At 41.7% G+C, this 15210-nt stretch overlaps 1 protein-coding gene across 1 annotated transcript in view; it reads right to left on the reverse strand.

The window, feature by feature from the left end:
* The window catches only part of clasp2 (cytoplasmic linker associated protein 2), a 45802-nt gene that overhangs the window by 24492 nt on the left and 6100 nt on the right, over positions 1–15210 (reverse strand). The window contains exons 2-7 of the mRNA XM_025065294.1: positions 14459–14537; positions 11848–11951; positions 11310–11401; positions 9963–10038; positions 9047–9144; positions 5659–5729 (exon numbers count right to left, since the gene is read on the reverse strand). Of these exons, the coding sequence (XP_024921062.1) occupies positions 5659–5729; positions 9047–9144; positions 9963–10038; positions 11310–11401; positions 11848–11951; positions 14459–14537 (520 nt within the window). The remainder of the gene's footprint in view (positions 1–5658; positions 5730–9046; positions 9145–9962; positions 10039–11309; positions 11402–11847; positions 11952–14458; positions 14538–15210) is intronic.

Genomic DNA, 15210 nt, shown 5'->3' on the forward strand with positions numbered 1-15210 from the left:
AGCAGCGAGGGAGGGAAGGCAAAGGACGTGCCCCCCCCCCCCCACCATCTTCTTACTGAGCTTTTATTCACTGCAGATTAATTGACTTACAACTAAAATACATGTTTATTTATCCAACCTCTGCCTTCATATCCACAGAAGAACAAAGGGAGGTGAGGACATGATCTGAGGAGGAGGAGGAGGAGGAGTAATGACTGGTAGGGTGAAGGGGGAAACAACCACACCCCTCCATCTGAGGCCTTGACCCTCCTACTCACCCACTCAGATGCAAACACACACACACACACACACACACACACACACAGTGCAGTGAGTGACACGGTCTTTATTGTTTTGACTCTGTAGAACTGGGGTCTGTTTTGTGAGTTTTGCATTTGAATGCACGTCACAGGGGCGGTACACAAAGTGCTATTGTACAAATCTAACCCAAATTTCATCATGAGTCAGAATATTATGGTGTTATTTATAAGCCCTCTTTTGAGAAAGAAAAAAGTCCAGAGCTCATCAGTGCTCCTAATCTTAGTTCTCTTTATTTCTTTTATAAAAGGTATCATTTTAGGACGTCCTCTATGAGAAGGCAGGCTGGCATTCACTCAAAGTCAAAGAGTTATTACTTTAATGCTTATTACTTACATAAGCTCCTCAAAGTAAGCAGACACTACCTCGTATAAATCACACACTGCTGCTAGGCTTTAGAGAACACGTCTCCTTGAATGTCCCTGCTGCTTCCACAAAGTTATGGCAATAACAAATACATCAATAAATATTATATAACACATCACAGTGTTGCTGATGGTTACATTTAATGGTATGTGTAATGAATTTACTCAATAAGATACCAATCTAATCATGCTAATTGCCAACTGTCAAAACCCAGGTGGATAAGCAATGAATCAGTCACGGATCAGTAAATTCACAGCATCAATTTGCATTAATGTTAGCACCATTAGCATGTCGTGCTTTTGTCTAGTCAGAGCCCCTGGGAGTCAGTGTCTCAGGGAGAGGGTGAAGACAGCAGAGAAAGAGGAGAGATGGTGGGGAGGAGAACCATGGAGAGGGAGAGAAGACAGACTGCACACATGTTGTTGCCATGGCAACGTCTGCAGACCAGCTTCTTGGATGACTCGAGCAGGAAGCAGGATAGATGGTGTGTACATTTAGTGATTTAGGTTGTTGGTGGTCCAAGTATTTTTTAAAAAAAGGGAACATACTCTTCTCTGAATCCATATCAAAGGTCAAAGTTCACTAAAATGGACCAAGATAATATTGAGACAGCAAACCAAACGACTCACTGGAAGGCCACAACCTACCAGAATATTGTGACCAGGCCCACCTCCTAACGACTACCTCCAGCAACCCAACACATGATGACACAGAGCTTGAAGCACCCCAAACTGGTTTCTTGAACAACAACAACAAGAAGATTAGAATGTTTTCAGACTGCTCTTAAGAATATGAACGAACAGTTAAGATTGAAGTTAAAGAAAAAAAAGAGGAAACAATCTTGTATTAGTGAGATGAACCTGGTGAAGAGCATCTTCACACAGTTGGACTAAGATAGACAGAGAGGCACCAACACATTTTTAGATTTGAACACATGGGGGCAGCACTGGAAAGACTTAAAAAAGACCAGATAGTGAACAAGTTAGAGGTGAGTCTACATTTGAAAATACACATGAAAAAAACATGTGGTTCTATTGGTTTCTTTTTTAGACCATTTTAGAACCAGCAGCAAGATGTTGTAAAGACTAGAGTTTGTGGTTCTGTGTGTCAGTGACTTTACAGACTACAGCTTTAAAGTGCAAATACTTGTCATTTATCAGTGCTGCAAAATGCAAAGAATCAGTTGCATTTTGCAACCATTTTTGGAGTAGGAGGTTAAATTTATAACCATGGGCTTTTTCAGATACCCCTTACATGAACTTTAGTATAAAACAGCACTCTGCTTAGATTTATTTTTTATTTTGTAAAACCATTACTCAGAAAGTTTATGTGACATGGTTTACGATGCATACAAAAATATATCTTCCAGAAACTGTATGTGCTGTACAAACACAAGTGATTTAGTTATGCTTCTTCTGGAAGATCTCGTCGCCTGAAGCGCTGCAGAGGGAATCAAGTCAAGTACAACAGAAACTCTTAAAAAGCCACTGAAAAGACAGCCAGGGAAACTGGAGCCACAGCACAGAGGAGGGTCTGTGTTTGAGCGGGTCTGGTCTCAGGCTGCAGGGTGACAGGCCATGTCATGGAGACTTATTTAAGAACATATGGCCGTGTGCAGGAAAAAAAAGGTTCATGGAATCACTTGGAGAGAAAAGAGAACAAGAAAAGCAGCGGAAAAACTAGGACAAAGGTCTTGAGTCCATGCCTGTTCCAAAGTAAACTGGAGGAGAGCAGGATTTGTGTCAGGAGAAAAGAAGGCTAAGTGTAACTGCAGAGCCAGAAAAGGTATGATCACTGTCACTATTTTTTCCAGAGATGAGGTAATATCTCGAGATAAACTCAGTCACAATTTAAAAGAGACAGATCCCTGTTAGAATGTGAACCACATGTGCAACAGGCCCAGTTCAGGTCGAGATGGAAAAATCTTTGCTGAATATTTGTGCCACTCTCACCCAACTTCCTGTCTCTACGTGATGATCAGTCAAATGAGGTCAAGAATCATCAAAATCTAACCACATAATCAGAAACGTCTACCAGTGGTGAGTGAAGAGTAACAGAAATAGAACGACTCTCACTAATGTGAAACAGCACACACAGACACACACTCTCAAACCTAGTCCCAATTCTAAATGACAGAAAAGGATAAAATCATAATATTTCAAACAAAACCTCGTCACGACAACCGGCCTGCCCTGGAAACAAGGTCAGGATTTCTCTTCGCAGGGGCGGAGATGCACCAAAGTGGAACAAGGATGTCTGCGAGTGTGGAAATGAGTGCCTGTCTGCTTCAGTCCCCGTCAACGCTCAACTACTGTGCAAACAGAGAAAGCTGCTGCTGCTAATGGTCACTGAGCAAAGCACAACGGGAGTCAGAGGGGTTAGAAGGTCAAATCCAGTGGCACTGATGTGCTTTACTTTTCTCACCAGAAGACACCACAGATGTGTTTAGTTCACATAATCCCAGACAAACGAGAACTCATCAGTCATGTTAAATGATGTTATCAATCAGAGTTGATGATTGGAGCTGAAAGATCAAATAATTCAATAAAATATATTGACTCACAGGTAAAAGCCAACCTGGAACATTCACTTTAAAACATGATTTGATACTGAAACCAATAACAAGAAGTAAGAAAAGGAATTGAGAACCAGCTCTTGTAGAACTAGTTGCCAAGGTTAAGTTCTTTAGAACTGTTAGTCTTCTTGAGTGTTTACAACCTGACGTCAAGGCAGAAGCTGTCTGAAGGTCGCATCTCACAATTAAAGACACAAAAGTTGTTTTAGAAACATTTAGTCATAAAGGATGTACTTTACCGACACTCGACGTGGCGTCTTTTATACACTGCGTAGCGATGGTGCCAATGGCTCTTGAGGTGGAGCCTGCAAACTCTGCATTGACAAGTTGATGCAACCAAACCTAAATGTACTATTTTATTTCCCAACCGAATGAGAGAGAGAATTAACACAGAATCAAAACCAGTAACTGATATCAATAACAGAATCAGAATCATTACTAACAAAAACAATAACTTGTGAAGCAGCTCAGATTTCTCTTTTAGACAGGCAGTTATTAGAGCCACACCAACATGTGGCTGAAAGTTCTTGTTGGTAAAACAGATTTCAATCTAAAACCATTTGCTGACAAGCTTTTGTCCAAGTGCCAGCATCCACAGCCAGATGGGATTAAACAGAGACTTAAAGTCACTTACCGTCATCCTCAACCTCCAACATTACAGTGAGTTATGCAAAGGAAAACACTTGAGTTTGGATAAGTTAGACTCTCTTCAGTTGTCTTCTTTGTTTTTGGCTGACTTTTACCCTGGGGTTGGTTCAAGCTCTCTCTGTCTCTGTCTCTGTCATGATGAATTAGGGAGAGGCGGTGATAGGCACAGGGCTTTGGCTACTGCCAGATCTCTATCACTCTCTTTCTATCACTCTCTCTCTCTCTCTCTGCTTCCTCCCTCAATCTTCTGCCCTCCCTCACTCCTCTGTGAACAACAGCTGCCACTATTGCCAAAGGAAATGCTAAAAAAAGAAGCAGCAAAGTAACCAATTCAAAAAACAGATATCAGTGAGGTTATAATCAGTATGTGGGTCCTGTGGTTGGACACTGAAAAGTTGCAGGATTTACTGAGCATCGAGTAACAAACGTGTGTGCCTCACCCACTGACTGCACTCTAGGACTTTTTGCCAAATGTGAGGCAAATTAGGTTTACTTTTCTTTTTTTTTTTGCAGAAAATTGTATAAGAAAGCGCCAACTGTTTCGAGAGGAAAGAACCCACACTAAATCTTTTACAAAGTTAGTTTAAATTAAATCGTTTTCAGATATTCCCTGAAATGATAGGGCTTTCAAAGAATTCAACAACATAATATCACCATAATAACACTAACATATTTACAATTATCTACTGAAGCTCTGTTGGACGAGCAGTCACTCATGTCCAAATATGTGGTAAAACATGAACGGTCAGGTTACCTGACCACAGATGATGCAAGTGCTCTGGCTGGTTGAGCAGGACATACATTAGCTGTTGTGTCAGCTGACAAACAGTTAAACCAGTCCATGGTTCTGAGGCGTCACACCTTATTATCCCAGTGTCATGTGGTTTGGTAACAGCCTGTTTGGCTGTGACAGTACAAATCATTCTCACTGAATGAACTGTTGGAATGCACACTTTTGTCAATGGAATGTGACACAGTTGTCCAAAATGATTTCATCAGAGCAATAACAAACACTGGTCTCATCTAAGATGTAACCAGGATGATTTCTCATTTGATTTTGTAAAAATCCTGGATTGAGAAAAAGAAAAGTCCTAAATGAAACTCAGAGGAGTTCAGAGTTCATGGCAACAGTCTTTCTATTCTTTCTGTGCCACCAGAGATTGCATCATGGCAACTAGGTCTACACAGTGCCCTGAGCTCCTCTCTGCGTCTCTATCTAAGTAAACAGGCCGCTACAGCTGATCAGTCATCATCCAACCGTCACTGTTGAAAACAAAGATAAAGTGAAAGGATATACTTCAGATACACACGGTGTCGGTTTCTGCTGCACAAAGAAAAACACAAACACTGTTTAAAGCCAAACCAGTTTGGAAGAGATCAAATGAACACTGACATTCTCTCTTATCCACCAACTTTCTATTAGTTTCACACTGTGTTTGTGTGGATACTGTATTACTATTTTTCTTTTTTTTTTTAAATCCTCACATTAGGAAGCAGACATGTTTTGCTCTCTGAAAAAGAGGAAAATCCAAATGAAAACTCCAGGTAGCCTAAAGCAGAGCGTTGGTTCTACTGTAAAACTCGAAGCATCGCAAACATTCAAGGATTAAACCAATAATCCTGTTACGTCTTACAGAAGCTCATGGCAACAAATGACACAATCAGGTGGATGCGTGGTTCTGGGCTTGAACAACACAAGGACAAGCTCGCTTGTGTTTCTGAGTCTGGAAGGTGAAACTGATGTCTGATAATTTAATAAGAAGGACACTGACCGTGAGATGGGCTGAGAGCCATGTTTCCTGAATTCAAGGCTTCATCAAAACGGGTGAATATTGTCTGTAACCTGCAGAGGAGAGGAGAGTAAGGAAGGTTTAAACAACGAATGAACACACAGCATAATGTGTACGCAGGGAGAGACGATAAAATAATGAGAGTAATACAATCATTTGTGACATTTAAATAAACACACCCCTGCAATAAAACTATAAAAATGATTTGTTGATGAACACACGCTGACACTGACAACTACAGCTTTTCCCTAACGACACATGATCTGCCAAAGTAAGTTTGACCATTGGCAACATGTCGACAGACAGACAGACTGTCTGTCTGTCCGTCCGTCCGTCCGTCCGTCCCTCTATCTGCATGTTAACTGGTGGGTGTGTCAACATTTTATTTCAGTACACACTCATGAAGCTGCCAAAATAACAACGCTCATTTTAACATCAGTTAACAGCTCAGTGCCAAGCAAACACAAAACACAATCACTGTCTCACAATTTAAAAAAGATCCAAGAAAAAAAGACAGGGACAAAATACAAACCCTGCAGCTCTGTCGGACTTACAAGCACACAACAGAAAAAATGATCTATGTTACCTGGTAACATGACAGATTCTCTTTGTTCCTTCAAAAAATCATTAGCCATACGTTCAAAGATCAGCTGTCATACACACCACCTTTCTCTATGTCCCTGCTTGTCTTTTGCGGGTCAACAACCAACAGGCAGCTCAGATGCTCTTCAGGAGTGATGACTGCTGCTCAGCCGTGCAGCGTATCCAGTGCTTCCCTTCTTTTTAGGAGCATTTTATTGCTTGCAGTGGGTTAAGAAATAACATAGCCTTCAGTCCTCTGCACTCGTTTGCCTCTGCATCTCCCACTGGGTTGATTAATAGGTTGCTGCGCAACGCTACATTAGCTCCCATGCTACTGACACACACGAACGCAAACCGTCAGCTTCGCTCGGCTCTTTGTATCAAACGTGGTGCAGTGGCTCTGAGAGGTAGGGGAAAAGAGTAGAGGAGGGAGAATGAAAGAGGGAGGAGGGGGTCAGAAGAGACCAGAGCATGGTACAGACATGCGACAAAGCACCACCTACTGTCACACATACGTACTGTACGTAACACTCACACACCCACTGAGAAATCTCCAGAGTGAGACGGGGAGTTAAATCTCAAACAAGTGTACGTGTGAATATGTGGGAAACAGAAAGGCAAAGTGGGCCAGTTTGTGGGCCAGTAAAGAGATTTGGTTACCCTTTACATAACCTCCTTCTCATTCCCAGACGCACACACAAATCAGAGGGGGAGGGGCTGCACAATCACAGCACAGAAGCAAAAGGCTCTTCCTCCCCCCTTTCTTCCATCCATCTCACCTCAAATTTCTGCCGTTGTTTTCATGTTTATCTCGATCCTTTAACAACGTGCCACCAAACAATTATCTATAAACCTCCAACTTTTTCATCCTGTTATTAATCCCTTTTAAATAGTTGACTGTCATTAAACTAAAAATTAAATTCCCAAATTCAGTAGATCTGACTCATACAATTTGATGAGCTGCTCCTTTAATTTTCCTTTCGAGCATTAAGTGTGTCCAATACCTGTCCACTGATTAAAGCAGGATTTCACTGGCTGTCAGGAAACTGTCCCCTCAGATTTAATAACCGCCAACAACCAACCTGAGACTGTGGACAGCAACAGTAATTACAAACACATCTCAGTTGGACACACTGAGCTCACTTAAAACATTTAAATGATGCAGTTGTTTAAACCAAACTGAATAACACTAATCTTTGAGACCCTTATCTGTAGAATATATCCGTATCTAGAATATATAAAAGAAATTGACAAATCCAACCAGGTTAAAAAGCACTATTTAAGTGTGAAAAATTGTAAGATAGGATTTTCACCAAGTCTTTTTGCCAGGCTGGCATTTCATTTTTCTGCTGTCAATTACAGCTTCCAATCATATGCACAGTTGCACAAATTTGAAACCGCTTATTTTCCTCTAAATGCAATCCAAGAGTGCTACATTAATTTCCTGAAACTGAGAACCAAACATTTCCAAACCTTTCTTGCCATCATAAATGGAATAAGCCGTGGACTCTTGGGAGCAAAGCTTTAACCTTTAAACTGTCTATTCGTCCGTTTATCATGTGTTTGAATTATCTAAAAGAATAAGCTGTCATGGACAAAAACAATCAAGTTTCAAGTTGTTTATTGCGACAGTAAAGAAAAAATGTCAGTGGGGGAGACTGGATATCAAAGAACCCTGTTATTCTGCTAAAAGTGCAGGTTTAACCAGCGGCAGTGTTCCAGACATTCCAAGGATATAATGCAGCTGAGCTGGATTTAAAGCAGTTTTAAAATACCACAAAAAAAGCAGTGCACAAAGAGCAATAACAGCAAGTACATGAACTCTACAGACTGGAGTCATTCACCTCTCTTCATGTTATCTTTTCTACCACTCCTGTTTGCTGTAACAATGCTCCTTCTACATTATCTGTTTCTACTCCTACAGATTTGATATACGATCTCTACAGCGAAACCTGGGCTGAAGCTCATGTTCCATTCAACAACCATATTTGGTATTAACAGCAGAAAACTGACAGAGACAACCTCCACTATGCTTTTATTGCCAACGCACGATTAGAATCTGTACTTTCTCACGTGAATCCTTAAAGTCCTGTGCAGCAGCAATAGACTTTATGACACTAAAGGAAAAGACAACACTGGGGTTGGATTTAAATCACTGCATCTGTCAAAACATGACATATCCACCAAAGCAGACACACATGCGTCCATATAAATCCCTTCTCTGCAGACAGCAAGTTTACACTGGAGACAGACGGGCTTAATATGAGCAACACATGACACACCGCTAAGGCCAGCATTCACAGACATAAGACTCATACTCAACAGTCAGAGCACAACACTGGCTGCTGCTCAGAGCTCACACTTGGGAAAAAAGGAGAAAAGGGGGGTGAGGGTGGGGGGGCAAGGGGAGGAGAGAGACTGGGGGTCACGGTCTGCTCAGAATAACCCTTTACTGGGCAAATGTAACCGGGACGACCAAGGACGGACCCTGCGGCTCAATGGATCTCTTCTGATGACACAAACACACACGCGCTCTCGTCAGTTCTCTCGGCTGCTTCACCCCTCCCTCCCCTCCTACAGCCAGTCAGCATTGTGCTCCTGATGAAAGTGTCTCTGTGTGTTTGTGTGTGAAGGGCAGGGCTGTACATGGTGTGGCCTGGGACAGACTGCAAGCCAAAGCCACCGACCATCCACAAAATCTAATCCCTGCTAGATGAAGCCCATATACCAAAAAACATTATCATGAGAGAGAGAGAGAGACGAGGACGAGGGACGGCCGATAACTCACCGTGCTGCTGAGAGGTTTCGCTTTCCCACGTCTACTCTGACCCTCTCACCGACGTAGCGATAAACATCCACCAGTGATGTTATGGCGGCCTCACGTACCTGTGGACAGCGAGGAAAAAAAAAAGAATTACAAACACCACTTTCAGACAAGTTGGTAGTTTTGGAACAAAAGCAATTTCACCGACCAACTTAACTCCCTCTGGTAAACATACACTTGGATTTAAAAATGAATGAATTCTGTCCTGGTTATTAAGACGGTGTTTTGTCAACGTGGACGAGTTAAAGCCAGTGAGATCATGGATGATTTCCCGTCATAATTCCATAAGGCTGTAAACCTTTCTCCGTGCTTCGGATTAGTTAGATCAGGGGGTTGAGGATATTAACGCAGTGAAAAATAAACTGTGATGGGAGTCATCCGATTTGTTAGCTATGTTGTGTCCAGGGCTGTGATTGGGTGGCATGGTTTTTAAGGGCATCTCTGCAACTGGGGGCGGGCAGGTCTGTGGCATTGACGATTGGTCTGAAGAGCATGTGGGCAGATAATCACTGGGTGGAAGACAGAAGCAGATTTCAGCTTTGGGGTGCAACTCTCCAGCAGCATTAACCAACCCCTCTCACCGCCCCTCTCTCACCTTCTGTGACGCACACAGATACACTGTTAGAATCAATCTGGGTTTAATAGCTGTGTGTTGTGCGCTCAGGGAAACATGCCGTGGGCCTTTAAAAGCCATCTCTTTGCTAATAACAGTAATAATCACAGCGGTTGATTTCGATGCCTGCCACAACATTCAAAGGACAGAGAAACAAACCACAAGTCGACATACAGCTCAAACTGGATCAAGAAGAAGACACGCAGGAATGGGTTTAGTTGAACACACACACGTTGTACACATTTAAATAACTGTTTTGCATTTTACCTGTGGGTTCTGATCTCCAGTCAGAATACAGAGGTGAGGGACTATTTTACTGAGGCTCAGTGAATGTGGTCCATACCTAAAAAGAAGTCAAACCCAAAAAAAAAAAAAGATAGGGACGATTATTTAAGTCAACGTTAATAGTAGAAGAAAAGGGTTCATTTTTAGAAGAGCAAACTTAGCCTTTCAGAAATTCTCAGGATGACCGAGGCTATTTTAGTGGCTATCTGTTAATATTTATAAGATATAATTTTCATTTTCAACAATTCTTAGCAAGCTTTTTCAAAAGAAAGTCCAAAATTTTGTAGTTTTTATCCGTTGGCAATTGTTTTGCACTTTGATAACTAAATACTTTGGCAATTGCATCAATCTGTGGTTTTGCTAACAGTGTTCTCTCCAATTTACTGGAAAATGAGCAGTTAAACTAGTTGTTGTAGTTTGGCTAGATCCTCATTAAAAGCCAAACCAATTCACAGACTGTTCCCATCTGTTTTCAATTTAAGTGTTACCAGATTTATTTGATTCTTTTGTAAAACATTGAATAAAGTTGTCAACACTAATTGCATTCATACCCCACATTGTCATTCTATATGCCTGAATATGTCATATCTGAAGAACGTATAGTCGCACTGCAAATATAAAAAGAAATTTCAATTTCAATCACAGAACCACATGAAACAGAGCAGATCTGGCTGACAGTGTGACACACCAAGTCTTGCTAACAGTGACACCTCAGTATGTAGCACCTCAGTGTTATTTTCCAAGAATAAAAGATGACAAAAGTAGCACAGTCACTCGATGGCCTCTGTAAAAACACCAGCTGCACTTGTGTAAACTGCTGAAGCAGATCGAAATCTGACAAGAAAGTGTCCAATTTATGTCCTCGAGATTTATCATTGGTCTTGTTGAATGACACATTCAGCTCCAGCATGTTCTGCAGCAGTGTCCCTACAAGTGCAGTACACTACTATTCTACAAGAACAAACACCTCTTCATATATGATGAAGGGAAAAGCTGAACACAGGAGCAGATTAGAGGTAGGGACACAGGAAATCACCACATGTACGCACGAAGAATGAAACATTATAAAGGCCAGAGGCACAGAGTTAAGAGGATTAAACCTGGAGAAAGAGAGTGTGTATTTTTAAGAAACAAGACAGGGTGAAAAAAAACAAAAACCAAGAACAACCAACCATTATAAAGCTAACATATTGTTAAAGGAAATCTCCAGTAGTTGATGTTTCCACTACAGTTTAAATCAGGATTTCAGGTATGATATTCTGATGGCATTTTTTTTTACCACAATTCAGCCTGGTTGATGCAGATTAAGAGGGGGGTTGGGGTACTCACGTGCTGAGCGTGGCACTGAGGCACAGACAAACTCCTTCTCTACTGCGGAAGTTCTTGTGTTTAAAGCCTGGAACCAGCCGCTCCCAAACATACTGGAGACAGGAGAGAAAAGAGTGTACGTGTGAGAGTGAAGGACAGAGAACAACAAACCTCTTCAGATGAGCAGATTACAGCCTTTAAAGAAAAGCTGTGCGGTAGAACAACATTAAGTATTGATGATTTGTGTGATGTTCTAAAAACATCCAGAAGAGGGAGCCCAAATGCTAGGCACCTTTCTACTACAGTAAATCATGGATGAAGGGGAGGTGGCTGTGATGTTGCTGCTGTTGATTCTTGAAATTTTACCTCTATTGAAATTTACTACAGTTACAACATTTACTACAACTCTTAGCTGCTAATAATTTTAAATGTCAGGACCTGTATGACCCCTGAATGACTTCTGTTTTAACAAATATTTTGTAACCTGTAGTAAATGAGATCAAGTTTTAGAGATTGTGAGCTTTTTAATGTTCATTTCAGTCAAGTGTGTGTTTCTCACCATGGGGGATGCAGCCTGCTCCATGCAGCGGAGGATGAGGGCTTGACTGTTCTCCCTGACCTGGTCCTTTGCATCACCCATTCTGTCCACTAAAGCTGGCAAGACTAAAGACAAAGAACGTGTCAATGACATCAAAATCGATATCTGTGGGAAACACCCATAATCAAACCACTGACATCTTACACTAAGTGTTAGATCCAGGAGTAAAGTTGATGCATGAGATGATGCAGAGTACTGCAGACGTTGTAAAAATCCTACAATCCAAGTGATTTATGAGTATTTTGGCAGATGCTCAGGTTGTTAAACGGTAACTTCTCCACAAAATAAATGCCAACAGTTTGCACATTTTACCGTCTTTTTAAATAACTAATAAAATGTATTTATTAGTTGTAATTGAATGTATTGCTTACGTCTAAAGAACTATAAATGCTCACAGTTTACCACATATGAGCAGCTGATGTATTTTACTTCAATATAACCTCTATGTGCCTTACATGGAAATGGAAGGTTTGGTGTTTCTACTATTCAGCCCTTGGGTACTATATCAGTATATTACACATTTAGTGTACTTCAAACTCCACTGTGTCTTCCCTGGCCTCTGGGAAGTCACACAAGGACCCTGAGCCGTCCTCCGTCACTCACAGCTGACATGAAGACGTGACGTATCCCAGGACAACCACCTCCATCACCTGCAGCTCTGTCTCTCACTGCAGTGGCCTCGTGTCACCTCAGATTTAAGGCTCTGTAAGTGTGTGTGCCCTTCCCACAGATGATTATGACATTATTCAGACTCAGGCACCAACAGAATGTAGAAACTGAGGAAGGGAGTGAACTGAAGTGGACGTGCCACCAGAGTCACATTCAGTAAGTGATCTTTGATCTTTGAAAACAAAACCTGCTGTCAAACCTCTCCAAATATGACTGGCATCCACACTAGGCTAGTTATTTAAAGGTTCCGACAAACACCTAAAAAGAGCCTTATTGTTCAAGAACCAATAGGTTTTCACACATTTTTTCAAAGTTTTGCAGTGCGAATACAGCAGCCTCCCAGTTACATCACTTAAATCTGCTCTTTGACGCCACCCCCCCGTCGCAGAGCCTTGAAGTTACTTCAGTAATTCTTCCTGAAGCGTCACAACAGCAGTGCTTAGAGCAGGCCTTCTAAGTACAACTGGCATGAAACTAACGGCTTAAAAATGTTCACCCAACAAATGAGCCATTTGTTCCAGCTGTGAGTAACAGTAACAGCTTTTGATGAAAAAACCTTGTTTCAATCACTAATAAAAATGTTCCTTTTTACACATCTTTAAGATTTGTTTCTGTGTAAAAAACAAAACGCTGAGAAACCTTTTACTACAACACAGCCCATATTTATAAAGTACAGTTGTTTAAATGGCCTCTCTTAGTCAGCAACTTTAAACTCCCCCACACACACAAACAAAGACACACACACAAACACATTCCTGTCATAAAACAACAGACAGAGGATGACACTGTGATGTCATGTGTCCTTGCCTCTGTGTGAGCATGCACCAATGTGTACATACATTTTGTTACCATAACAGCCAGTTGCCTTGGTAACAATGACAATTCATTTTTATCAACAGGGAAAAAACTCACAGTGGGTTCATTGTTGCACAAAACAACGTCATCTTCTCTGGGATATAAACACACACACACACACACAGTTACAAGAGGAAAGTCTCTCACTGTTTCATCCTTCTTGTCCACCTATTATGTCTATATCGGACCAATCACATCACTCCATCTCATCTAACACGTATGTGATAATTCAATTTCTCTGTCACATGTGGAAGCTGTGAGGAAAATGAGCTGCAGCCTGGAGTCATTTTCAGTGCACAGACTCACACAGGCCTAACAGCAGGACTGCAGATCAATAAAGTCGCTCAGTTTCAATGATCTCATCTTCCTGTCCTGCCGCCTGCCCGCACGCACGTGTGTGTGTGTGTGTGTGTGTAGAAGAAGGGTGAAGTGAACAAAGAAGAAGAGCACAGGAGTTGGAAGTCTGGAAGTCAGCTGGAGGGAGGGAGATTCCAGAGCCAGCGGTGACTGAAGGATGGTTTTGTCATCAGCCTGATACACAAAGTTTCATTCCACACTAACGTACAGCAAGAGAGAGAGAGAGAGAGAGAGAGAGAGAGAGAGTTTGCATGGCTTGGCAGCAGCAGATTTTTATTCGCGGTGGGAACGACCCCATCATCTGCAGTATGAGCAGCACCGAGGGGTGAAAATGTTTGTTAGGGACGTGAGGCCGAGTGGTTGACAAAGACAGCTGGTGACACTTTGAGTGGGCACAGACAAGGGCTGGCACTGACAGCACACAAACACACAACACGCCACACAGACATGCACGGTTAGACAGAGTATGTAATCTGATATGAGGATCGGACCATGAGTGCGAGGGGTGGTCTGAGGGGTGCCGTGACGTAAAGCTAAAATACCAAAATCAAACAGAATTCAAAGCAATGGCAGCAGAAGTTCAAAAGCTGAACATAGAGCAGACCAGTCTAATATACAGTATGACACATACAGTATGTCAGAATGAGTGTTTATAGCTTTCATTATTAACACACAATTAATCATCTCTCACCTGTGCCAAGGTATCCTTTGAACCGATCTCCCAAGCGGTCCACAAACGCACCACAGATTTCGATCCCCATTAGTGCCACCTAAAACAAAGGAAGAAGTTCAAGTAAAAAGCACAGTTCAGACCTTAAATTCAGAGATGTGTTTTTTTTTTATTCAGTTGGTTGAGGGTGAAATTATTGAATACAAACTAATTGTAAAATTAATTTGATGCAATTAAGTCAGCTATTATTTAAAAAAAAGTAAAGTTTTATATGTTAAGAACACCCAGTAAAAGGCAGAACCTGAAACATCTGTGTTGCACCACTGAATTTTGCACAACAACCAACATGGACATGTCAATCATAATGTGCTGCTTTCACCGTCATCACCAAAACCATGTGATGCTACGACACATCAGTCACCCAAAGTCAACGACAGCACTAACCACTGGGATCCAGCCACACTCACTACGTCATGTCTACACAGAGCACTCTCCTCCCTCTGCTGCCCTGACTTTGTTCTCTCATTAAATGCTGGCCTGTGTGACGCGACTTGTAGTGGGAAAGTAGACTGAATTTCTTTTTTTCTACGTCTCGTGGTGAGGCTGAGTTTTCCACTGTGTTTCTGATTAGGATCACATCCCACACTGTGCTGTGTGCTCCTTCCTGGAATGCTTGTTTTGGCAAAGCTGTGGTGGAGCTGCACAGTCCAAAAAGAAAAGCCATTAAAAGAAAACTCTCCAGACTCGTATACGCTGCTTTGAGTTGTGAGACG

This window comes from Cynoglossus semilaevis, chromosome 18, assembly GCF_000523025.1.
Source record: "Cynoglossus semilaevis isolate Cse_v1.0 chromosome 18, Cse_v1.0, whole genome shotgun sequence".
NCBI lineage: Eukaryota > Metazoa > Chordata > Actinopteri > Pleuronectiformes > Cynoglossidae > Cynoglossus > Cynoglossus semilaevis.